The sequence below is a fragment of the Protopterus annectens genome, chromosome 7.part0, assembly GCF_019279795.1.
Source record: "Protopterus annectens isolate FY-2018-M chromosome 7.part0, PAN1.0, whole genome shotgun sequence".
Classification (NCBI taxonomy): Eukaryota; Metazoa; Chordata; order Ceratodontiformes; family Protopteridae; genus Protopterus; species Protopterus annectens.
In genome coordinates, this window is record NC_056739.1 from 1,024,261,211 (window position 1) to 1,024,287,773 (window position 26,563).

At 40.9% G+C, this 26,563-nt stretch overlaps 1 protein-coding gene across 1 annotated transcript in view; it reads right to left on the reverse strand.

The window, feature by feature from the left end:
- The window catches only part of DMXL2 (Dmx like 2), a 1,902,820-nt gene that overhangs the window by 83,763 nt on the left and 1,792,494 nt on the right, over positions 1 to 26,563 (reverse strand). Inside the window, exon 46 of the mRNA XM_044076363.1 lies at positions 18,028 to 18,119. Within this exon, the coding sequence (XP_043932298.1) occupies positions 18,028 to 18,119 (92 nt within the window). The remainder of the gene's footprint in view (positions 1 to 18,027; positions 18,120 to 26,563) is intronic.

Below are 26,563 nucleotides of genomic sequence, written 5' to 3' on the forward strand. Positions count from 1 at the left end.
TGGACTTCTGATGCTCAGTGCAGCACATTCTGCATATTGCATATGACTACGATGAATGTGGTGGGAATAGCACAGAAGTCATACTATGTTCACGGTGGTGTGCTTCTGCTCCTCTCCAATAACAAGTTCCTTCTGATATCACATCTTACATGTCAAATGTCTGGTCATCACCATGTGTCAACTGGTGCGGCAAGATCCATGGGAGTCTCCTCAACTCAAAGGGAGGTCAGAGAAGTAGAATCCCCTTATACATCCAATTGTTATGAAGCAATGGTATGACCACAGACTACAGTAACTACAATGGCATGGTTGGTTAGGATGCATATGGAGAAGTTTGCAACTAACTGAGGATAAGTTTAGCTATTTTATTAATTGGAGTGCTCAAATATGAAAATGAATGACTATGATTTCATAGGCTTTTACTAAGTTTATGGCCAAAGGAAATCATCAAAAAACTCAATCACCTCACCCAATACTGTGGGAGACTAAAAACTTCCCCATTAAGTCCACTTATTCACATATCCACTGCGAAAATTTGTGATCCCCTCTGCTTGAAAGGCATGGTCAGCTTGTTCCAGAAATGGGATATACACTGGATTAGGTATCTGTCATCCCATTTGTTGTTTGTGATGGGGCAGTTCAGGTTTAGACCATTAGAACAAGTTTGCTTTACCACTGGCTCTACTTAGGTGAATGGAGTCAAATACAAGTTGGCATAATGGTTAAGTTCTTCACTTTCATACACAAGGTACAAGGTTCAATCTTGACCTTTGTCCAATGTCTGTAGGGAGTTTGCATGTTCACTCTGGGTCTCTGTGGGGTACCTCTCAACACCAAACAACATGCTGAATGTCTCCACCTCAAACTCCAAGAAAGGAGCTGTGGGCAGCAACATATAATCTAGATGGTACCCTATAGGGGGAAGAGTTGTACAGATCATCCACTTTTTACAACCACCGTGGTGCATGGTATTCTCAAGATAGGAGAAAGTTGTGTACACTTACCATAAATGTAGATGTTCGAATGTATTCACTGTTGCAGTCATTACATTTGGATAATCTGCTGGCAGGTTGCCCTCAGTCGGCCTGATTAACAAAGTCTTGGGTCCTGCGTTGGTTGCTGTCCCTTCTTCCATGACGTCAGGTCGTCAGGGGTATAAAACATGCAGTCGATGCCATTATATCAGTTTTTTTTGCCCCAGATGTCAGGTGCCCCCCTAATGGGGAGCAAAATAAAATTAAAAAAACACAAAATTATACCTCCAACCAAAAGCAAATACACCAAAAATGTTTTAGGCATAGTAAAGGAAAGTAGAGGTATAGCCAGAGAAAAGTAGGGGGCTGGAGGGAGGGTAACCAGGACTGCAACAGTGAATACACTCGAACATCTACATTTATGGCAAGTGTACACAACTGTACTATGTTCTTCGTGTTTCACTGTTGCAGTCATTATATTTGAGTAGATTTCCAAAGCTATGGTTGGGAGGAGGAGTTTATACAGCATTAGGGCCAGCTATAAGGCCCTGCAAGACAGCAGTGGCAAATCCAGCTCTGGATTTAGAGAAAATTGGTAAATGATAATGCTTGGTGAAAGTATGAACAGAACTCCAGGTAGCAGCTTCTAGAATATCCCTGGGAGGAACACCTCTGAGAAAGGCTGCAGTAGTAGATGCAGCCCTGGTGGAGTGAGATCTGATCCACTGGGGGATAGGTTTTCCATGGTGCTTATAGCAGAAATGAATACAATGGCTTATCCATTTAGAAATGGTTTGTTTTGAAATAGCCTTCCCCTCTGCCCCTGCAGCAAATGCTACCAGCAATTGTTCAGATTTTCTTCGAGCTTTAGTCCTGTCCAAGTAGAATCTAAGTTGTCTGTGCACATCCAAGGAATGCAGAATCCGTTCCCCTTTGTTCTGTGGATTGGGAAAGAAGGCTGGCAAATGAATGGACTGATTAAGAGCCACACTGGAAACCACCTTGGGCATGAAAGATGGATTGGCCCTGAGAGATACCCTGTCCGCATGAAAGATGATGAAAGGTTCCAGTGCCATAAGGGCCTGTAATTCAGATATCCTTCTAGCTGAAGTGATTGCTAAAAGGAAGGCTGTTTTCCAAGAAAAAAAATTTAAGTCTGCAGTAGCAGCTGGCTCGAAAGGAGGTAGCGTGAGCTTCTCCAAAACAAAGTTAAGGTCCCAGGCAGGGGTAGGAGCTCTCCTGGGTGGTCTCAAGTTCTTTGCCCCTCTGAGATACTGCTTGAGCAGAGGATGAGAGAAGAGGGGTGGTTCTGTGTTATAGTGAGCTGAAATTGCTGAGATGTGGATTTTAATAGAGGAAAATGACACAGGCCCTTGTGAAGCATCTCAGTTAAGTATTGCAAAATTTGAGGCAAACTGGGTGCTGCTGTGCTCATCCCTAAAGAGTGGTTCCAGGCACAGAATCTTTTCCATTTGTCAGCATAAGATTTTCTAGTACTAGGTCTTCTCGCCTCCAAGATGACATCCATCACAGGTTTGCTGAGGGATGATAAGGGTGAATTTAAGTGATTAGCCAGGCTGCAAGGTTCAATGTTGGAAACTGAGGGTGCAGAATTTGGTTCTCCTGCTGAGACAGCAGGGAAGGGGTCTGAGGCAGGTGCCATGGAGATATTTGCAACACACTGCACAGGAGTGGGTACCAGTGTTGGCGTGGCCAGTCTGAAGCAATCAAAATCATCCTTGGTTTGTCCTGTTTGACTTTTAGCAGAACTTTGGAGAGCAGAGGCAGAGAGGGAAAGGCGCAGACTGATAGGTTTTTCCAGCTGAAGGAGAGAGGATCCACTTTCCAGGCTTGTTTGTGGGGAGTCCTTGTGCAAAACTTGTCCAACGGGTAGTTCTGGGGGGATGCAAACAGATCTATGTCTGGACTCCCCATTTGCTCGTCAACATGTTGAAAATCCATGGTTCCAGTTGCCACTCGTGTGGGTCCATGAGTTTTCTGCTTAGTCCATCTGCCAGTGTATTAAATTTTCCTGGCAGGAATTGAGCTTGTAGGTGCAGTTGGTAGCTCAAGGCTGTGTTCCACAATGCCATGGCTAGTCTACAGAGGGGATAGGAATGTGTACCCCCCTGCTTGTTTATGTATCACATAACTGTGGTGTTGTCCATCTTTACCATTAGTTGTCCTGGAAGAATGTAGTCCTTGAGGGCTGTCAAAGTATTCTGTACAGCTAACATTTCTTTTTGATTGATATGTAGGTGCATTTGATTTGGGTTCCATTTGCCCTGAATGCACTTCCCTGCCAGGTGAGCCCCCCATGCATAGTCTGATGCATCTATAGTTAGGGTTTGGGTGGTAGGGAATGTGAATGGCAGCCCCTTGGTGGCAGGCCTCTGCCCACCATAGGAACTACAGGCATAGGCAAGGTATGATAGGAATCATTGCTTACAGGCTGTGACAATGCTGACTCCATAGACTTTTTAAGTACCACTGTAGTTTCCTCATATGCAGTCTTGCATATGGAATTAGAACAATGCAGGAGGCCATGAACCCCAAGGCTTGCAGTATTTGTCTTGCAGATAGCAGGGTTTTTGTGGCCACTTGTTTGAAGTAAATTACCAAATGAATTTGCTTCTCTGGCATGAGGAAAGCCATCTGGGCAGTTGTAGTCAAGCTTGCACCATGGAATGTAATCTGCTGACAGGGTACCAGTTGTGATTTCTTTTTGTTTATGATGTACCCCAGACAAGTTAGAACCCTTTTTACAAACGCCAGATGATTTAGAAGTATGCCCTGGTTTTTTGCCTGAATTAGACAATCGTCCAGTTATGGATATATTTGAATATTTCTTTACGTGCAAAATGCAGTAACTGGAGCCAGGCACTTTATGAATACCCTGGGTGCAGTAGACAACCCAAAGGGCAGTGCAGAGAACTGATAATGCAAGTAGCCTGCTTTGAAGCATAGGTATCTTCTGCAAGATTCCCTGATTGGGATTTGCAGGTATGCTTCTTTTAAATCTAGAGTTGCCAACCAGGCATCTTTTCCTAGCATAGAAGTAACTGGTGAAGAGTCAGCATCTTGAATTTTGGAATCTTCAGAAAGGTGTTTAGAGTAGACAGGTCCAGGATTGGACACCATGATTTGTCTTTTCTGGGTACCAGAAAAAGCCTGGAATAGAAACCTTGTCCCTTTTCCTCTTCTGGTACTGGTTGAATAGCCCCCATGTTTAAGAGGGAAAGTACTTGTTTTTGAGCCTCTGCCCACTGATGTGGTGGCAGGTTTGGCTACCCGTTTGGTGCTGGCAACGTGTGGAAATGAAATCTGTATCTCTGGGACACTATATTTTAAACCCATTTGTCCTGGGTTATGAGTTCCCAGTTCTTTACATGAAGAGCAATCTTTCCCGCCAAAGGGGCGGTTAAAAGGTTAAGTGCTTGGTAATTTTAAAAGGAAGTCATTGAGACTGTTTACCATGGGGGGGGGGTCTTGTTATTTCCAGATTTGGAAGTGGAGGCCCCCCACTGCTTAGTTCTGAGAGTTCCCTGGGACTGAAACCTGGGGTTTTGCTGTGTCTGGGTTTGGCTTGAGAGGATCTGGAAGGGGCTGGAAAAGACAAATTCTTAGTAGGCCAGTGCCTACTAAATCTTGGAGGTTGCACTTGTAAGAAATCTTTAACAGTTTGCATAGATTTAGCTTTATCTTCCATCTTTTTTAGAACTTCGTCAGTCTTATTGCCAAGCAGGCGGTCCTGATTTAAAGGAGCATCCAACAATTTAGCTTTAACATGATCAGGCAAAGTTTGCTCCTTAAGCCAAGCATGCCTTCTAAGCACAGACCCAGTAACAGCAGCCCTGCAGGAGGCCTCTAAAGAATCAAAACCACATTGCAAAGTATGTCTTCCAACTTGTTCAGCAGAATGCATTAAATCCAGTAAATCTTTATTTTCCACACAATCAGGAATCAACATAATTTTCTGTTTAAGCAGTCCAATAATATGCTGTTGATATTTTAGCATATGAAATTGGCAGTTTAAAGCTTTGATTGGCAAGGTTGCAGACGTATAAACCTTTTTACCCCATCTATCCAGCGCCCTGGAATCTCTATCAGGAGGGGGGGGGTTTAGCAGTAGAAGCCTTAATGACCTTGGGCCCCTGAGAAATGCTTTCTGGATCTGCAACAGGATTTTTGAAAGGAACTTGTGGGACTCGGGAACCCTGTAGTATCTGTCAGGTTTACTAGGAGCCGGAGGCAGGGAATCAGGGGCCAAACTGGATTCCAAGAACAAATCATCAACAATGTCTAGTACAGGAGGTATAGCCAAAGGCCTATGCTGAGGCAGAAGAAGGAAATCCCTAAGCCTCTTTTTTGAATCAGAAAATTCCTGACTTTCCCAGTGGAAATGCTCCCTTAAAGCATGTAAAGTTTTCCCAAAAGAAAAATCATCAGGAGGGGAATCAGAGGGAATGGAATCCTCTGCATCAGAATCCTCATAGGTGGGTATGGACAAATCCAGGTCATTAGAAGTGTCAGAAGAAACAGAATCCTAATCAGAAGATTCATAATCACGCTCAGCGCTAGACCTTTTAGAGGGTGGGGGTTGACTACCCCTGATTAGAGTAATTAGATCTTCAGCAATTTTAATCATTTGTTTTTTAGGCATAGGGGCCTGAACATGTGGCCTGGGTGTCAGTTTTTTGACATAGATCGAGATTTAGGCCTTAGTACTGAAGGCGGTGTCGATTTAATATGCAAATCTGTAGGCCTGAATACACCCTCAGAAGCCGGTGCCTGAACAGCAGCTCCAGACCAATCCAAGGTAGAGACATGCGCGGGTTCCATATGTGAAGCATCTCGTGGCATGCTGGACTCTGAATGGGTCTCAGTAGAGGCCTGCGAATCAGAAGTAGCGAGTATCAGGGGCTGCAAAAGCACCTCACTGAGTACCAGTGAACTGGTGACTAGCTTAGAAGAAGCGTCATCAGCAGTTAGCCACTCAATGGTGTAAAACATGCCTCTAAGTGATTTGGTCATATTTACTAATGTTGCCAAATGGGCATGGGTATTTGCCGCTGATAACTGGGTTGAGGACCTGACTGTGTCAGGGACTCATGCTAATGGTAAGAGGGATGTAAGTGCTCCTACTGGTCAGTGTGTGCCTGCCATAAAAAACAGTAGCCTTTGGTCAACCATCTACTGGCTGGCAGGTGTCCAGTTGCCCAGCTTGGGTTACCTGGGAAAGTGCTGCTGAGTGAAAGCTGGACATAAAACTAATCAGCCTGCCACACATGAACTAAAAATTACAACACTCAGTGTAGGTTTACTGACAGGACAGAGCTTGGAAGTGGATGATATGATGGTAAGGAGGAGGCTGTGCTGCAAACCAATTCGTTTGAGATGCACAGTCTACTACTCAGGAGGAAGACAGGCAAGAAATTATGTGGGAATTGTGGTGAGGGACAGGCTTCAGGAGACAGTGAGGGATGTCATCAAAATTAGTGACAAGACTCATGGCAATAAGACTCCAGTGTAATAATAGGGCAGTATTCATAAACTCAGTCTATGCCCCACAGCACTGTTGTGATACTGAGGAAAAGATTGCATTCAGACAGCAGATGTAAGACTTACTTGATACAGCAGGACAGCATGAAAAGGTGTTGATAATGGGTGACCTGAATGCACATATCGGGACAGACAGAACAGGATATGAGGACTGCCTAGGTCCATATGGATGGGGCAACAAGAATAAAGACGTAAGGGCCATTGTAGATTTCTGCCTGTCAAACTGATGTTGGCAAACATATGATTCAGCAGGAGAAACAGTCACAAGATCACATACAAGAGTAGCCTACATGCAACTTAGACTTCCTCCTAGTAAGGAAAGGGCACTGGCATAGAATCATCGATTACAAAGTCATCCCACAGTTAAACAGTTGGCCCGCAGCATAAACCACTGGTTGTCACAATTAGCTGCAAGCTGTGATCAGAGATGGCTTTAAGATCAATAGAGATCATACTGAAGACCCAGAAGTTGACTGGGGAGAAAGAACAGTTCAAGGAATTTCTCAGGGCTTTAGCACCTCAAGAAGAAGAGGTGAAAATGGGTGGAGTTGAAGAGAAATGGCAGCACCTCAAAATAGGATGTGTAAAGACCACAGAACAGATATGCAGCTGAGCCAGGCATGGAAATAAGGTACATAAGGAAAGCTGGTGGTGATGTTTTGCAGAAGACCAGGAAGTCATCAAAAGAAAGAAAGGAGTGCAAAAAAGTGGGAAATAGAAAGGACAGACCAGGCTAGGAAGGAATGCTGGTTGGTTAACAAACAGCTAAGAAAGGAGTTGTAATAGCAAAGAATAAGGTATCAGAGGCACTCTACCAGCTTCTTGAAAGTCATTCAGTAGGTGTCACAAAGAAACTATATCAGGTTGCAAGGCAAAGATAAAGGTAGTTAGACATACTTTATAACAACCTGCTCACCAGTACACAGGACATGAAAGGCAGATGGAAGCAGTATTACCAGCAGTTTCTGAATGAGAAAAAAAAACACAGAAGCTGCACTGCCCAGACACAGCCTATGATGAAAGAAGAGGAGGAGCCCACTATAGAAGATGTAAGTTCAGCACTACGGAAAATAAAAGTAAGGGAAAGCAACAGGCTCAGACGAGATCAAAGTGTTGGGTGAGATAGGAATTCCCTTGGTTGTTATTTTTCCCCTAGTAGTATGGAGAGAAAGTCAAGTCCCAAGTGAATTGAAAATAAGCATACTAATTCCAGTTTTCAAGAACAAAGGGAACATTTACATTTGTGACCAGTATAGAGATTTCAAATTCCTATCACACTGCATGAAAGGGTGATTGATACACAAATATGAGAAATTACAGAAAGTAAAACGGGAGATGAGCAGTTCAGATTAAGATCAGGATGCAGCACAAATGACCCTAGGTTTACAGTAAGACAGACACTTGAGAAGAAGCTAAAGATGAGAAAAGAATTCAACTGGGCATTCCTGCACTTGAAGAAAGCACATGACAAGGTTCCAAGAAAGCTGATTTGGGTAGTCCTGCAGTGGTTAGAAGTTCCAGAAACATTAGAATTATTGGAGGCTATGTACACATACCCAGTGAGTGAAGTATGAACAGTCTCCTGTCTAACAGTAGGGATCCCAATGGGAGTGGGTCTGCATCAGGGTTCAGCTCCAAGCCTACTGCTGTTCATAGTGATGATGGACTACATTAGCAAACATGTTGTAGGGGACGGATCATCAAAGCTGCTGTATGCAAATGATGTGGTATTACAGGCAGACTCTGAGCAAGAACTTCAGCGAAGGATAGGTGAATGGAATGCAAAACTGAAGAGATATGGGATGAAATTCTGTAGAGTTAAGACAGTTGTAATGGCAAATGGGAGAAATCAGAAGAAGCTGAGAATTGAGAGAGAAGGGAAAATAGTGGAACAGGTAAACAACTTCAAGTATCTGAGAGTTTTGGTTAAGGATAAGGGAATTCTAAATAAGGAGGTCAAAGCTACAATCAAAGGGGCTGCAGACAACTGGAACAGAGTGTTACTACTAGTGTATGACAGAAGAATGCCAAAGAAGCTGAAAAGTAAGGTGCACAAAAAAGTGGTGTGACCAGTGCTACTGTATATAGTAAAGGTAGAGCACTGGAGGAAGCTAGAGGGGATGGAAATGAAGTGCCTGAGACAAGTGAAGAAATTAGGACATAAGAGCAGATGCCAAAGTAGCTGCAACTGCAGAAAAGGTCAACAAGAACAGATTATGGTGATTTGGGCACATGTGTAGAAAAAAAGAAGTTATGTACTCACCATAACGTTCCATCTGAGTAGTTATTCTTCATTTTTCTGCAACCTGTGGGTATACGGATCTGAGCCGGCAACGTTTTTCTAGCATCTGCTTCAAGCTCCGAGCTCCTCCCCCTACCCATAATACACCACCATCTCCTATCTTCCCTCAGATCAAGTTTGCTGCGACTATACATATTAGCAACTCAGCTAAATAAACCTTGCATGTTTATTCACATGAAAAGGTCAGGGGGATGGAGGGTGGGAAGGTTGCATAAAAATGAAGTATAACTACTCACATGGAAGGTTATGGTGAGTACATAACTTCTTTATCTGAAGTAGTTAACTTCATTTTATCTGCAACCTGTGGGACAGAGTCCCCAGCTACTCAACAAATCCTGGGAGGTCCTCGTAGAAGGATATTCCTGAGCACCCAAGAGCCAAAGGATGCTCTCCCACTGGAAATCAGATCTAACTTGTAATGGGAGCTGAAAGTATGAGAATTTGACCAAGTTGCTGCTGCGTAAATGTCGTCCAAAGGAAACTTAGACCAAAAAGCAGCGGAAGTCGCCATGGACCTGGTAGAGTGAGCTTTAATCAGACCAGGAGGAGATAACCCCTTGGCTTTGTAAATGTGTAGAATGCAAAGAGTGATCCATCTGGCTAAAGAAATCTTGGAAATGGCCTTGCCCAAATGAGGTTTGGAAAATGAGACAAATAACTGATTGGACTTACGGAAGGATTGTGTTCTATGAAGGTAGAAACGAAGTTGTCTATGAACATCTAACAAATGAAGTTTATATTCCCCTTTGTTCTGAAAATTTGGAAAGAAAACAGGTAGATTAATTGTTTGGTTTATGTTTGACTGAGATGCCACTTTGGGTAAAAACGAAGGATTTGTACAGCGAGAGACCAATTTGTACCCACTGAATGGCGCACCGCGACGGTTATCCGGTTATCCCACTCCACAAAGTTGGAGCCACGACGGACCCCGGGAACTACTGCCCCATTAGTCTGACGAGCCTGGTCTGCAAGGCCATGGAACGTATCATCATGGAACTCATAAACAAAGACATTGGTAATGTCCAAACTCTGGACCCTACCCAGTTTGGATTTGTAAAAGGCAGATCATGTCTCCTAAACCTGATTGACTTCTTTGAAGCAGTCACCAAAGCCATAGATGAGGGTAAAATGGTTCACACAGCTTATCTAGATCTCGCCAAGGCTTTCAACACCATCCCCCACTATGGAATTATACATAAGCTCACTAAACTAGGTATAAATCCCTATGTCACAAAATGGGTTGCCAACTGGCTCACGGACAGAACCCACACTGAGAAAGTAGCGGATTCCAAATCCGACTTCAGACCAGTGACAAGTGGAGTACCACAGGGTTCAGTCCTGGGTCCTCTCCTGTTTGGTATCTACTTCTCTGAAGTGCAGGCTAACACAGAAGGTCTTTGGCTAACAAAGTTTGCAGATGACTGCAAACTAGGAGCCATAATCAAAACTCCTAATGATGTGGACAAACTACAAAAGGGCCTCACTGAGACAGATACCTGGTGTCAAAGCCATGGCCTGAAGCTCAATTCCAAAAAGTGTATTGTCATCCCCTTTGGCAAAAACTCTGTACCCATGAACTACCACATAGCTGGTAGTCTACTTAATGCTGAAAATGTGATAAGAGACCTTGGGACACAGGTGGACAGTAGTCTCTCCTTTGATAATCACATCACCACAGTGGTCAGGAAATCCTTCTACATGGTTTATCTCATCACAAAAGGATTCTCATCCAGAAAAAAAGAGGTCATTGTTCCCCTCTACTCATCACTCATCAGACCCATTATACAGTACAATGCCCCTTTTGGTATGTACCTCACAAGATATCTACAACAACTGGAAAGACCACAGAAATACCTCACAAAGAGGATTACTGGCCTCAAACAGATGCCCTATGCAGACCATCTCAAAAAACTACAGCTTTCCTCCATCGCATATCGCCTACTCAGGGGCGATCTCTGCCTAACATACAAAGTTATGTCAAACCCAGAGCTGTTGGGACATGCTCCACGTAAAGAAATCCCATTCCATCCGAGCTACACGCTCTAGGGACCTAAACCTTGTCACCACAATAAACAGAACATGCTGGAGGGATAGATTCCTGCCCCAGAGACTTCCCATACTCTGGAACAGACTACCTATCTATGTCAAACAGAGCTCCTCATTAGCACTCTTCAAGAAAAATCTTGATGATTGGATGGGAAATGGGAAATTCACCCCAGGGATCACTTCTGTGGCTCTGCTCGACAGGGGCACAGGAAAAATTTTCTTGGGTGGCGAAAGCCAGGGTACATTTTTTGGCTAGGCTTATACAGGCCCTAGGGCCAATAGCCTAGTACCTACCTATGAACCTATGACCATGTCCTTATGGAGGACCAAATAAGGAGGCACGGCAGACAAAGCCTGCAGCTCAGAGACCCTCCTAGCCGACGTAATAGCCACTAGGAAAGCTGTCTTCCAAGACAAAAACTTTAGATCCACTGATGCAGCAGGTTCAAAAGGAGGAGATACTAATGACTGGAGAACCAAAATGAGATCCCAAGGAGGAACCGAATCTTTGATGGGAGGGTGCAGAAGAAAGGTGCCTTTTAAAAAGGCTTTACACAGCCTAGAAGAGGTGAGTGCAATTTTATTTTCACCTGCATGAAAATTAGAAATGGCTGCCAGCTGTACTTTCAATGTGGAGGAGCTAGCTCCTTGCTGAAAAATACTAGTTAAGAATTCCAACACCGCTGGAACAGGGGCTGTAAAAGGATCCAGGTTTCTCTGAGAGGCCCAGATAGAGAAACGTCTCAATTTACTGTGAAAGACCTTCCTAGTGGAATCTTTAAGAGAAGCCACTAGTATAGATTTTACATGGGATGAAAGACCGGGAGTCCTGGCAATCAAGGGAACTGGAGCAGCCAAGCTGTCAGCTTTAGACTGTCCAGATTGGGAGGGTAAGCACCCGAAGGATGAGAGATTAGATCCGGACAGGGATAAAGAATCCACTGAGGTGCTAGAAGATGAGACCAAAGGAAGGGGAACCAAACTTGATGAGGCCAGAATGGGGCAATGAGGATCACTATGCACCCCAGTCAACAGGCTTTCTGAAGAAACTTTGGAATGAGTGGTAACGGTGGGTAAGCATATAGTAACCCAGGGGGCCAAACATGGACTAGAGCATCTCTGGGGCATCACCTGGTGAGGGAATCAGAGCGAAGAACTCACTGCACTTCGCGTTGGAAGGAGATGCGAAGAGATCGCAGCAAGGCTATCCCCATGCAAGGAATATCTCCTCCGCTACTGACTGTTTCAGAGATCACTTGTACTGCATCAGAATAGCCTGACTCAATCTGTCCGAGTAAATGTTGGAGTGTCCCGGGATGTGCGTTGCAATCAGAAACCAACCGGTGGAAATCGCCCACTCCCACACTCTCATGGCCTTGCGACACAGAGGATAAGATCCGGTTCCCCCCTGCTTGTTGATATACCAGACATCCGACATGTTGTCTGACTGAATTGCAATCGTACCCAGAGGAAGGTTAGTGTGGAAGGCTTTCAACACTAAAAGCACTGCCCTCACCTCTAGAACATTTATGTGCATTCGTGGTCACTGTGCCTTCGGCAGGAGATGACACGAAAGGGCATCCCGCTGCAACTCAAGTGAAAGGAGCCACCAAAGGAGAGACGTCCTGCAGGTGTGACTGATCCTTATCGGAAAATCTATGGGCAGGTCTAGCCAAGACAACTGGACAGCTAGAGTCCATTGAAGGACCCACATATGGAGCCGTGTGCAAGGGAGAATAGAAATCGAGGCAGCCATGGAGCCCAGGGCCCGAAGCACATCGCTCGCCTTTGGAAATTTGAGGTTCATGATTAGAGCGATGTGGTACCGGAGATGTGAGATCCTGTCTGGTGTCAAGAAAACTATTAGCTGCAAAGTGTCTAGCCATGCCCTGATGAAGTCTAGAACTTGTACTGGTTGCAAAAGGGATTTGTGGACATTGACTGTAATCCCCAGCTGATCTGCCAAGAGGAGAAAGTAGTCTTGGGCCAGACACAGAAGGCGCTTGGTGGATGCAGCAAAGAGCCAGTCGTCCAGATAAGGAAATACCTGAATTCCCTGAAGCCTCAGGTGAGCTGCTTCTACTGCCATTACCTTGGTGAACACTCTAGGGGCTGTAGTGAGAAGTGACTGGCTCCCATTGAAGTGACTGGATCCCAGCCAAAAGTGAAGAAACCCCCTGGAGCTTCTGTGGACCTTGATATGGTAGTAAGCAACCTGGAGGTCTAATGAGCACATCCAGTCGCACTCTCGGAGATAAGGTAGAATGGACTGTAGGTTGTCCATCCAGAATTTTTGCTTGGCGACAGACAGGTTCAAGGTTGACAGGTCCAAAATGGGCCTGAGGTCCCCCGTCTATTTTGGCACTAAAAAGAACCTGGAGTATACACCTAATCTGGGCTGGTCGAGGGGGATCGGTTCAATGGCTCATTTGTGAAGCAGCTTTGAAACCTCTAGAGCTGCGGCCTCCCTGTCAGCGGGTGGGACATCTGAGAGATGCCTTGTAGCACTTGGTGGGGCAATAAACAGGATAGTGTAGCTGCTAGATATTATTTGTAGCACCCAACAATCTGCAGGTATGGACTCCCATGCTGCTGGGTGCAATGATAATCTCCCCCCGACTGCCTCCAGAGTAGGACAGTCGGGCAACCCCTCAGGGCTGCTGATTGGGCCTGTCAGAAAAAGGTTCCCTAGACCCAAAGTTCCTGGGCCCCCCTCTACCTCTGGGTCGGCGTTGATCCTGTCCCAACATTAGTTAATGACGCCTTGAAAGGGTCTGCAAACTGACACAACTTGAGCCAGGCATGACACCTCATGGCTACGCCTGTCCAGCCGTCCTAGCTGCTCCTTCCATGATGTGGGAAAGGAGACGCATGGATATATTTGATACCGACTTCAGAGTCAACATTTTTGCAGAGAACAGTCGTTTGTCCTGCTGCGATAAGGACTCTAGGGGAGACTCAGCGAATTCTGAAACAAGGTGTCGCTACAGCCGTATCACATGTGCCAAACAGTTCAGCACACAGATGGAAAAGGTCGCTGACAAATAAATGCGCTGCCCAAACCTATCCACCAACCTGGACTTCTTGTTCGGAGGGTGGACTGAGGAACTCTCTTGCACCAGTTCCTTCTTGGTGGCTGCTGCAACCACCATAGTATCAATGGAGACTCCTTTAGACCAAGGTTGTCTGTCAGTGGGAGAGAAAGAATCTTGTCAGGGCGTTTGGGTTTGGGCTGTATGGTGTCAGGCTCCTTCTATGCCCATGTGGTGATAGGGTCCACCAAGGGGTCTGCTGGCGGGGACACCCAGGAAGTAGATGGGTCCGTGCCAAAGGCCTCCAGGAACACGGACTCATCTGTAGAAGGTTTTGGGTCTGACCAACCTCCCCTCTGGTGGAGGATCTCCATGATGTCTCCGAAGGAGACATCTTTGGGAGGTGACCTGGGGGAATCTTCTCCTTCATCTAAATCCGTGTCCATAGTGAGGGACTGAGGGGAGTCCAAGTGCCTCCTTTTGCACTTGCGTTTATGGGGACCCTCTTCAGTGGGACTCTCTGAAGAGGACTTGTGAGCTGCAAGGGGGTTCCTCAAGGGGCATAGCCTGGGGCTCCTCTGGCACGGGCTGTCACTGAGACAGGATGAAAGGAGTTGTCACCAAATCCAGTGGAGTCTGGGTGGAATCCGAGGAGATGGGCTGAGGTCTCAATCCCTAGGAGAGAACCCTCTCCACCACTTTGAACACCGAAGGAGAGCATACCTCCTTGGCACCCAGCAAGGAAGAAGCTCTCCCCAGGTCCGAAGTGGGGATCGAAGCTGAAGCAAGGGTAGCCTGAGGTCCAAGGGAATGGTTTGGCTCCAAAAAGGTCGAAGCTGAAGATGGATCCATTCCCTCGGATCTGACTCCCTGTCCACGGCTCTGACAGTCATTTGGAACTGAGCTGGCCAGATCCGAGGAACTCAAGGTAACAGCCGGAGTCAAGGTTGGTGGAACTGTCGACGCCGAGCTACCAGCTCCAAAGAGTCTCGTATCCAAGAACCCTGAAGCAGCCGCACAGATCAGGGAAGGAGAGACAGGGCGGAAAAAGGGCATGGAGGTCCCCCCTCTAGAAGGAAAGGGGCCTGGCAAGACTCCCATCTGTATTTGGGTCTGAATGAACCTCCGCATTATCCTACCCATGTCCAAGTCCGATAGGCTCTGAGTCTATCGCAAAGAGGTGACCGACTTGGATCTGGCTGGTCTGCGCAGTAAGGGTGAGGGAAGGCCTCAGATCAGAAGACTCTAAGGGTGAGCGGAGCCTGGGAGAATCTGGCATCAAAGTCCTGGATGGTGGAGTAGGGAAAGATTCCCTGTCCGGGGACCTCTTGCGAGGCCTATCCCCCACTTCCTCTCTTTATCCTCCTTCCGCCTTTCTCTGTCCTTTTCTTTTTCTCTCTCTCTTGCTTTTTCTTTTTCTTTATCTTTGTCTCCCCCGACAAAAAAAAAAGTGGGAGTTTGAGTCCCTGTCTGAGTGGGTGGTTGGGTGGGAGTACCTGAGACCAAGGCTGTGGCAGAATCCAGTATGAAGGCAGGGAGAAGACCCTTGGCAACTAACTTGGCCTTCCTATCCCTGAGGGCTCTCGAGTTAAAGCCTGCACAGATTGAACACTGTGTTGATAAATTGGGCACTCCCAAACATATTACACACAGAGTGTGACCATCAGCTGGTGAGAGCTTATGGCCACACTCTGTGCATTTTTTGAAATCCGACTTAGGCTGATCAGCCATAGTCTAACACTAATCGCCACTGCCTAAAGAGAACACAGCACACTAACACACTCTGAAGGGAAGTGGACCTAGAACTACTTTCAGCAATAAAAAACTTTTTTTTTTTTTTTGAAGCTATACGGTAGCATTGTCGCCTTACAGTTAGACATTGCCCGTTCGATTCTCAGTTAGAGCGTCTTCTGTGTGGCGACATGCGTGAATGGGCATTCCTTCATTGAAGGTTGTGCGTTAGGCCCGGCAAGCCAGCACGTAAAAATCTACTGCCAATCATTAGCGGACCGGAGTTCCGCTGTGGCGACCCCTAACCGAGAAAAGCCGAAAGACACAAACAAACAAAACCGACAAACAGCATACACTAAAGGGGGGAGGAAGGGAAAACTAACTACCCCTTGCACACAAAAACAGAATTAACCTACTTACTTATCCCTGAAGCTCAGAGCAAAGGAGATCACAATGCTTACTATGGCACGGCAAATGAGACTGGAAGGAAGATAGGAGATGGTGGTGTATTATGGGTAGAGGGAGGAGCTCAGAGCTTGGTGCAGATGCTAGAAAAAAAGCTGCCAGCTCGGATCAGATATGGATCCGTATACCCACAGGTTGCAGATAAAATGAAGTAACTACTTCAGATGCAGAAGATAATCTGGAAAAGATGATTTGGACGGAAATGGAGAGGGCAAGAGGAAATGAGGGTGTTCAGCAAAGAGGTGGATGGATTGTGTGAGAGAAGACATGTGACAGTTGGGTATGAATGTTGAAGAAGGTAAGAGGGTGGCAATGAATAGAGAGAGATGGCAACAGTTGACACAACACCCTGACCCCATGTAGAAAAATGGGAAAAACGGGATTGATGATGATGGTTCAATGAGTGTTGGGCCATTCATATTACAGAAGGCTAAGCAGACATCACCCCTCAGGAGTCTGTATGATACTGAATAGAGGGAGAGGCTTTTAGTGCATCAGAGCAGCTAAGGGCCCTGAGATCTTTTTGGCAAGGAAACCTTAAGATCTCTCAAGCTGGTGTGGGTGTTTATCAAGTTACATGCCAAAAGGTAGACTAACCTGAATGATGGGCCTGATAAGGTATGAAAAAATATGAAAATACATCCTCCTTCAACCCAGAGGAGATACCACAAAGGATAACTTGTGCAAGGTAGAAGGGTCTTCTGAACACCACAGAGATGTGGTTGTCAAAGGAGAGTCTGTTACTAACATATGTATCCAAGTCCCTGATGACTATGTCAAATGTACATGGAATGTTATCTTTACCACAAGCAGTAGTAATGCATGATTTACCAAAGGAAGGTATGCTGCATTTCTTGATATTGAAGGCAAGATCATAATTAATTTAGTCAAGCATTTCTTTGGTTCAACTATAATGCTTTCTCTGGAGTAATTTGGGGGTTGTTCTGCATAAAATGACTAGGCAAATATATGCTCTGGCTACTCAGATTTCAGGAGATAGGTGTTGAAATGCTGTTGGAGGTTGCTAGAGATGCATCTCTTAACTCCCACCATTAGCTGATGACAGTTGTAAGATTCATCCCTTAATAGCAGAGGAAGAAAAATGCAAGAGGAATGTGAGGCTGCTTGTGGGTAGACTCTGAAGGAGGAAGCTCTGACCAATGTGTGTTTGGTATCAATATGCCTCACCTTACCCCAACGGATCAACATTCATGTGGGATTACAAGAAGGAAGCCCCCATACTGGTCCCAGCTTCCTTCAGCCACCATTCTCTTGTAGTGATTTCTGTCTTAAATTTCTCTCCTCCTCTAATGCACACAGCTGGACGTGAAGTTTTGGAAACTGTGGCAATACTTAACACTTTGCTCCTTTCTTAGGCAGTAGATGAAATGTTGGTGTAGACTGCTGCTCATGATCAAACAGCAGCAGGACCAAGTTAAATGTATGCATTTTAGGCATCAGCCAATGAAAATCTCCAACAGCATATAGAGATCCAAACTGTGTGAGCAGCATAACTGGGGAGCACAAGGGCTATATATTCCCTCATTTTCTGTTTGTCTGTGGAGCACATACTCCAAGCAGAAGACATTTTGGAAATGTGCTGAGCTAAGGATATCAAAGAGGCAATTCCAACAGTTATGGAGTGCAGATCAACTTTCACAGTCAGATTTACGGTATACACATGAATCTGCAACACTCACACAATGGTCATTCAAACAGAACTGTGGCAATAAACAAAAAAAACAGATCCGTTTCCCATTGTCAGACATTTACAGGTGCAAATTGGCAAAATGAACTGAATTAATAAATACAGTCTTAAGCTACCATCTCTGCTTTTTCTGAATATACTTATTTTTTTCATATCAATTCTATCACTTCTATTATATGCTTAAGCAAAGCATGCAGTAGCCATTACCTGCTGTCATTTGATTGTCCAACTGTGGCTATTAAACTTGATGAAGTAATAAACGAAAAGTCTCCAGTTACTTTACTGTGACACTGTAGATTCTGCAAAAAGATAAGGAAGATACAACTGACTTATCTGACAGTAACAGTTCAGCAGAATTAACTTCTATCTATGGCAACATAGTGTAGTGTTAACATCATGCACTACATTCTAAAAGTAGCCAGGGATGTTTTATCTACAATATTATCCTTCTCTGATGCTTAATTAGAAATTTAGCCACCTAACAGAAACAGGATTAAAATGCAGAAACATTTTTCAGCTTCAATTGACTTTTATTGCTCTACCCTTAATTTATCATTGGCAGTTGCACTATCTCACAACTTTTAAGCTTAAATCATCGCAGTAACATAAGATTAGAAAAAGGATCACTTTCCTCCAACATAACAAAACATCAACAAATACTAGGCCACACTAATAATAAATTTACAATGGGTAATCCAGCTAAGTAACAAGATTATCTACAAGGCTAAGCTATTTTACATCCTCAGAGCAAGAAAAATGCATCATGCTCTTCACAAAGTGAAATAAAATCTAAAACCATTCCAAAATGTGCCTACACTACTATATAATTATTCAAGAATGCACTGGATTGGTGGGGGCATGGGTAGGAAGCTGACAGGATAGCAGCAGATCTCTCCTGCTCTGCTTTTTTTTATAATTCTTTGACTGGAAATTTGAAAATAAAACTAACTTACAAGCCTTATTAACAAAGATTCTGATACATTTAAGTACTATCTAAAACAGTATCAAGAAAGGTTTTTGAAATTCTTACATTTTCCTGTCAAATACAGTTCTGGAAATTTTCTTTACTAATAACTTTGAGATGAGACATCTTAAAACCAGCTCTCAGGACTCTTCTTTTAAAAAAAGAACTGCAGTCTCTCCTCAGTAATATCCTGGAACTGTCATTGAAGATGGACAGAACAGATACTAAACTGGATAATTTCAAAGACAAATGCACTAAGCAAATGGACCAAATACACAAAGCTTTACAACAACAAAAAACCCATAAATGATATTGAAGGGAGACTGATGAAAGACAAACATAACAGAATTCTTACTAAAGCAAAACACATCTCTTCTTAATAAAGCTGATGACCTTGAAATTTGATCATGTAGAAATAATATCAGAACATTTGGTCTTCCCTAGAAAATAGAAGGTAACAACATGACAAATTTCTTATCATCCTGGCTTCCCAAAGTACTGGATTTACCTGAGGCAATGTCTTTTGGCATCAAGAGAGCACATTGGTCCCTATCTTCTTCCCCTTCATTAAAAAATAAATCAACTTCAAGATCTAGAATTTTCAGATGTCTCTCCCACAGGGCAACAAATTAATTCTCAAAACTGTCTGAGCTAAATCTCCTGTCAAAACTGATGACAGGATTATTCATTTTGATAATGACTATTCCACTACAGTTATTTTCAAAAGGAAATATTTTCTTCCCTTAAATAGAAAACTAACGAAAAACAAATTAAAGTTCACTTATTTCCAGCTGACTGAACTGTTTCATTCTTCCAGATGAAACAAAAATCTTTGAAGATTTGAATGCAGTTGTTTCTTTTTTAAAGGTCAATAACATTCTTGAACAAAATGAAGACATGGATTGGACTGACTCTTTCCTTAAAAGACAAGCCAAGAGCTCTGGGTGGAAGACAAATAAAAAAAAGAAAAAACTAATTTTTTGTTTAATGTTAATATATTAACCTTCACTTTTTGTCAGCTTCTCATACATTCAATTCTACATTCATATAGATTTGTGTGATATTATAAGGGGAAATCCAGATCTTCCTGCAGTAAGGCAAATTATTTATGTCTAACTCATTAATTATATCACAATTTCATATGGTAGTTTAGTACCAGTTAGCTATTATCATTTCATTAATTTTTAGAATAATCACTTATACTAAACAAGTGAATATGTTTATTAGTAGAAAATATTCTCATACCATGTTAGGTTGCATATGTAAAATCCGTGTTTTCCTTTAGAAAATGAATTATATATATATTTTTATTATTAATATTTTGATTTTTGTTAATAATGCTATGTTGCACATTGTATATTTGTTTCTACTTTATTAGTACTACATTTTTCTGCAATGTCTACACCTTTATAATCTACTATACCTTTAATTTCTTTTCTCTGTTAATTCTTGGGCATACATTTAATATTTTTCAGGATCTTTCACGTAAATGTGGTTAGGATTGTTATGCCTGTCTTGTCTCTCTTTGCCTTGGTTCTAGCTTTGTTCAGAGATGGCTTGGATAGATGTGGTCGATTGCTTTCATTTGTTGTAGTTGGACTTGTGATGCAGGTGTTGGGATGGCCCTGTGGATCTGGTGTCTGCTGGCAGCTTTTGTTTGTTTTGTAGAGCTTTGGGAGATTTGATGGGCTGGATGTGAGAATTTGTGCTTGATGTGTGTGTCGTCTGAATGGACGTTTCCATTGTGGCAGTTGTTTCGACTGTTGTGCCCTTGTGCGGGGCATTATTTGTTTTGAGTGTTGGTCTTGATTTGGGTAGAAAACGGGATTGGTGTGTGTTATGTGCTTTTTAAGCTTCTGCTTTGTCATGTCTCTCATTGTGGCTGTTTGTGATGGTCTGTGAGTTCCACGAACAATTCTGATAAGGATATACAGCGATCTTGTCAAGCTACAGGGTTTGAGTTTCTCGCCGAGTGCACATGACGTTTTTGCTGTGGGTATCTTTGTCTCTGTGTGGACTGACCTTGTTCTTTCACAAGGCTTGAACTTTGCGACTTTTTACTTATGGAAGTATTCCTGTAGTGGGAATTTGTATTTGGGAGATTCAGATCTTGTGTAGGAGTTCAGCAGCTTTGGATGGTTGAGAGGTACCGAGTATTTTGATTGCCATGGCAGCGTTCTTAGTAGCAGTTTTTAATAACAACACTAGATGTCAATGTGTGCACCCTATTTTATGGATATGCAAAAGGTATAAAAATGAATATTTCCCAGTTAAGGTTAAAACAACTAATGGAATTTCCATACTTAGTGATTAAAGTTAAAATACATTAGACTAAATGAAAATTGCCTGATACTATAAACTTTGATTTATTTTACAATTATTGATTTTTATTGAATGCAGTGATATAGAACACTACAGCCAGTATATTTTGGACACATTAGTATGTAAGGATTTTGGATGTGTACTAAATGGGGCAGATAATGCTTTTTTCCTCTCATTGTTGTGTTTAAAACACTTCATATAACAAAAATATTGCTTGCACTGTTTGCACTATATGGAAACAGATTTAAAAAATGTACGTGCTTCAAGGGAAATTTAGCTGGTTGTAACTTTACAGGTTAATGCTTTGATTTAATGTGTCATGATACCAGAGAATGATTGATTATCACTCTAGAAATCTATAAATACTTCTGGCTAGACAACTGTTGGGTAGCAGTAATGCTCATATGTTTTTCAATGTTATATCACATAACATATTCAGGGAACTGTCTCTTATAATACACAAAATACCCTTCTGCTCAGTTGTTGGGTATTATCTAAGCAGATATACTAGTACTTTAGACTTCTAGAGTCCCATAAATGACTTTTTTAATTTTTAGTCATATTCTTCAACTTTCATAGGGCGGTGACAGTGGCGCAGTGGTTAGCGTTGCTGCCTCACAGCAAGAGGTTCTCCAGTTCAATCCTCGGCTGGGGTGCCTTCTGTGTGGAGTCTACATGTCCTTTCTGTGGTCATGTGGGTTTCTTCCGGGTGGTCCGGTTTCCTACCACACCCCAAAGACATGCTGTAGGTGGATTGGACACTCTAAATTGGCCCTAGGCATGAGTGCATGCATGTGTGTGTGCCTTCTGTGGAGGGTTGGGCGCCAGGCTGGCAACTCAACACCGTAAAACTCCACTGCCAATCACGAGTGGACAGGTGATCTGCTGTGGTGACCCCTAAACCGGGAAAAGCTGAAGGAAGAAGATGATGATTCTTCAACTTTCATCTTGGCACTCTTACGGGGTGTCACTAATCTTTAGATATTCTAAGCTTTTTTGGGAATTATTTATATTGATTGCATTAAAATTTATCACAATTTATATGTCATAGTACGTCCATTTACCATAAGCTAAGGGCTATTTAGTTATGTGAATATATACACAACTGGTTCTTTATCTAAAATATTCTGTTCATAGTACCCTTTTTTCATATTCTCCCATACATTAGAAGTTTATTAGATTGCATATTATATTGTGACTACTATTTACATAAAGAAAGAAGGTCATAAATAAGTCATAATATTTACATTAATTTATTATCTTTTTTAATGAGATATGAAGTAAATTTATATATTCATAATTATTTCTTGATCCTAATTGCATTTTGCATTTTTTAACATTGTACTCATGATTATATGGCTATTAGGAGTATTTACTCTGGGTTTATAAATTTAGTTTTATAACATTAAATGCTATTTATGATTGTTATTATAGACTGTTAGTTATTTCTGATTGAAGCTTACCCTTCTTTCAATCTTCTGTTTTTTGAAGAAACTTGAGTCAGGGCTGATTTTTTTTTTTGTCTACATTGTTATTTAAAATTACCAAATGTTTCATAACAGCAGAGAGGATGTAACTTTGCATTCTTCCGTTTGATGGGTGGGATTGTTTGTTCATCTATGCTGTACAAACAAGGAGTTTCATACTCCATGGAGGGTTTGAATTTTTTTAACTTTATGTCTAATTCTTTTTGGGTGTCTATTATTTCTGTTTTTATTTACAAACTGAATATTTAGAATTTCAAGTTTTTCACAATGTTACTTATACAGTTCATGATTTGTAAAATTATTCTAAAATATAATTTTTTACAAGAAAAAAGTACCAACAAAAGCCTGAAGGTCTTCTATGAACAAACAGTAACTATGCAGAAAAAAATTCCAGATGACCACCACAACTGTAAAACAAATTTAATACAGACAAGCGCTTTCACGTAGAACACCTACGCTTTTTCAAGTCCTTAATACAATATAGTAAGCATTCACCCATTTTATATTCAAAATTTCAACAATCAATTAAATAAAATCAATTAAGAAGCATATAATTAAATCATTCAATTAATATTTTAACAATTAATTTATTTACAAGGGTGAGCATCAAGTTCTGGCTTGATGCACACATAATTATTTAACCCTGGATGTATATATGCCTGTAGTAAAATATCATTTTTATGTAGTAGTTATGACATTTTTTAATTATATAAGATACTGTTAATGCTTTATATAAAATGCATCTCTTTGAACATTAATGGTTTAAATAATGGCTGCAAAAGAGGTAATTTCAACATTTTAATGCTCAGATTGTATTTCTTCAACAGACCCATTTATTACAAAATGACTTGGATAAGCTTAATATTAAATCATATACGGTGTTAAACAGTTCTCATCATAATCAGAAAAAAGAGGTTTGGCCATTTTATGGAGAAATATTTTACCTGTGTCTAAGATTATTAATTCTTATAAGGATGCTAAAGGGCTATTTTGCTCAGTAACACTAGAAATTAACAGGAAATTATACACCCTTATCAATTTATACTGGATTCATGGGATAGAGGTTAAGATTGTTAAACAATTAGACTTTGTTGTTCAGACTTCAAAGGGCAGCATTATACTAGCTAGTGATTTTAACTGTATTTTAAAAGAGGAAGATACTAATGCTACTAAAAAAAGGAAAATTGCTGTACCAGCTAAAGAATTACTACAATTTATAGATTTAATGATTATCATTGACATATTTGATTTCTTAGACCCAAGTTCTCTTTTGTTTATTCATTACTGTCATAAACATGGTACCCAGGCTAGGCTTGATAGAGTTCTTATTTCAAATGATTTAGTCAATAGGTTAGATAAGGTAAAGTGATATCTTGCCACTTTCTGACCATAATGTTATAACTTTTGACCTTCCCTTAAAAAGTAAAAATAATATTCCTATAAAACGTTTCTGTGCTTATATAACTAATTTAAAAGATTTGTAGGAATTTTCTCAATACTGACTCTTCCCATCAGTTTAAGTTCTCAGTGTTACAGGTCATCAGTCCTAATGTTCGTGGAGGTGACATTTGTAATTACACAGAATGTGTTGAAATTAAATGGATTATCAAACTTAGAGCTGATAGACCACCTGGTATTAATGATAAAATTCCTTTAAAACCCATTTTACGTAATAGAAGGTTGCAAGTATATATAAAAATACATGAAGGAGCTGTGATTTTATATTATATTGTGATAATTTATAGATTATTTAATTTTATTATTTTTTATACTTGTATAGGAAATCTAAAACAACCAAAGTTTGTATATATTTTAATTATAATGTGTATATATTTAGTCTGTAGTAATATTTGAGATGATGGATCTCTCATATATAATGAATTGGATATTATATTTATGTATCTACATCGAATCAGAGTTTTATGCACTCTATATATTTTAGGTTTGTTATTGATGTTTAAGTATTTTGCTTTAAATGTTATTTTACTAATCATTTTGCAGGAAATGATGTAATGAATTTTAATGAGCATAAGGGTATTTAAAATTGTGCTTTCTACTGTTTTATAAAGTCTGATGAAGCCCTAGTGGTGAAAGCGCTTACTGTGCACAATAAAATTATATTTGCCTAAGCCAAAGTTACGCTTATTGTTTCGCTAAGTAATTTATGGATTTGCAATTGCTGAGACTGGTATTTGTAACCAGAGTGCCGTGGTGGTCCCGTGGATGACTTTTAGTATTTTGTTTGTTTTATTGCCATATTTTCACATCCTTTGGGGACCGTTATCCCTACTGAGCTGCCACCTTTGGATTTTGCTTTTGTTGTGTATTAAAAATAAACTGACAATCAAATGAAAATAATTAATAAACCTATTTCATTTTCTGAATTAAAGGCTCAAATTAATAAATTAAAACCAAATAAGGCTTCAATCAATGATGGTATGATTCCACAACTTCACAAGTTATTGCAGAATGACACACTAGCCATACTATTTACAGTTTTTAAGTTAAAGAACTAAAAAGTGTCCCTCCTTCTTGGAGTTACACTATTACATCTCCAATTTTAAAACCAAATAAGGATTCAGCTAAATGGTCTTCCTATAGACCAATTTCTTTACTAAATACAGACCCTAAACTACGTATGGCTATATATGCTAACAGGCCACAGCAATTTCTTCCATCCTTAATTAATGATGATTAAAGTGGCTTCATTTTGAACAGGAATTCTTATAAAAATATTAAAAATATATTAACTTTAATTGATTCTGAAAATAAAACAAATGAAAAGTTATTATTATGTTTGGATACTGACATAACCTTTGACGAAGTAAACTGGAATTATCTCTTTGGTTTTAGAGGAAAGTAAATTTTCTAGTAATTCTATTCATCTTATTAAATTAATTTATGAGAATTCTTATGCATATGTGAAAATAGGTTCATATACCTCAAAATCAATTAACATTTTTCTAAGCAACTAAACAAGGATTCTTTTTTCTCATTCACCATATATCAAGGCACTTTATTTAGGTACTAATTTAACATCTAAAAGCCAATCATTTGCAGATGATATTTTATTGACTCTAAAGGATTGTAATAACTTACTACCTGTCATTTTCAAACTCATGGAATCCTTTCAGAAAAAAATCTGGCCTCCTCTTTAATGAAAATAAAACAAACATCCTACCAATAAGTTATAATTTAAATGTTATAGAAAGTAAATTTAGTAAGTATATTGTTCAAGACAACAAGTTAAATTATTTAGGTACAACTATTTCAGATAACATTAATAAAATATCCATCAATTTTGACAACAGTTTAAAAAACACCTTATAAATAAATGGAATAATCTCTTTTTTACAATGGATGAGAGACTCCTATTGATCAAAATGATTATCTTGCCAAAAATTGCGTATTGTATTCAATCATTATCTCTCCCTCCCCTTAAAAGTTGTATAAAATAATTTTATTGTTTAATTTTAAAATTTCTATGGCACCCAAATAAACCTTGAATAGCTTTAAACCACCACAGAAGAAACTGGTCTATAGGGAGTATGGGTTTGCCAGATCTAAAATTGTATTATCTGTCTTCTGTTATTAAAACAATTGCTCTATGGGCTAACAATTCTTGTTCAGCTAAATTGAACGATTTCCAAGATAGCCTATATTCTCTAATAAATTATCCCATATTCTCACATTCTTGTTTACTTTTGGATGACTCCCTGTTTTGGTTATTAAAAATACTTCTTTAATAATGTAAATCTAAATATTAATTTTTCTTACATTACTATTATAATTAATAGTTTAAGAATTTTTATTTACAGAAATCTGATGTACAAAGCATGTTTTTTTATGTTTCCAATAGCTTTTTCCTCAAAATAATATTTCCACTTAAAATTCACAGACTATGAGTACCTTTAAAGTGAATAATTTAGTATATTGGGCTCAATTGATGGATAAAGGAATGGTGGCTACT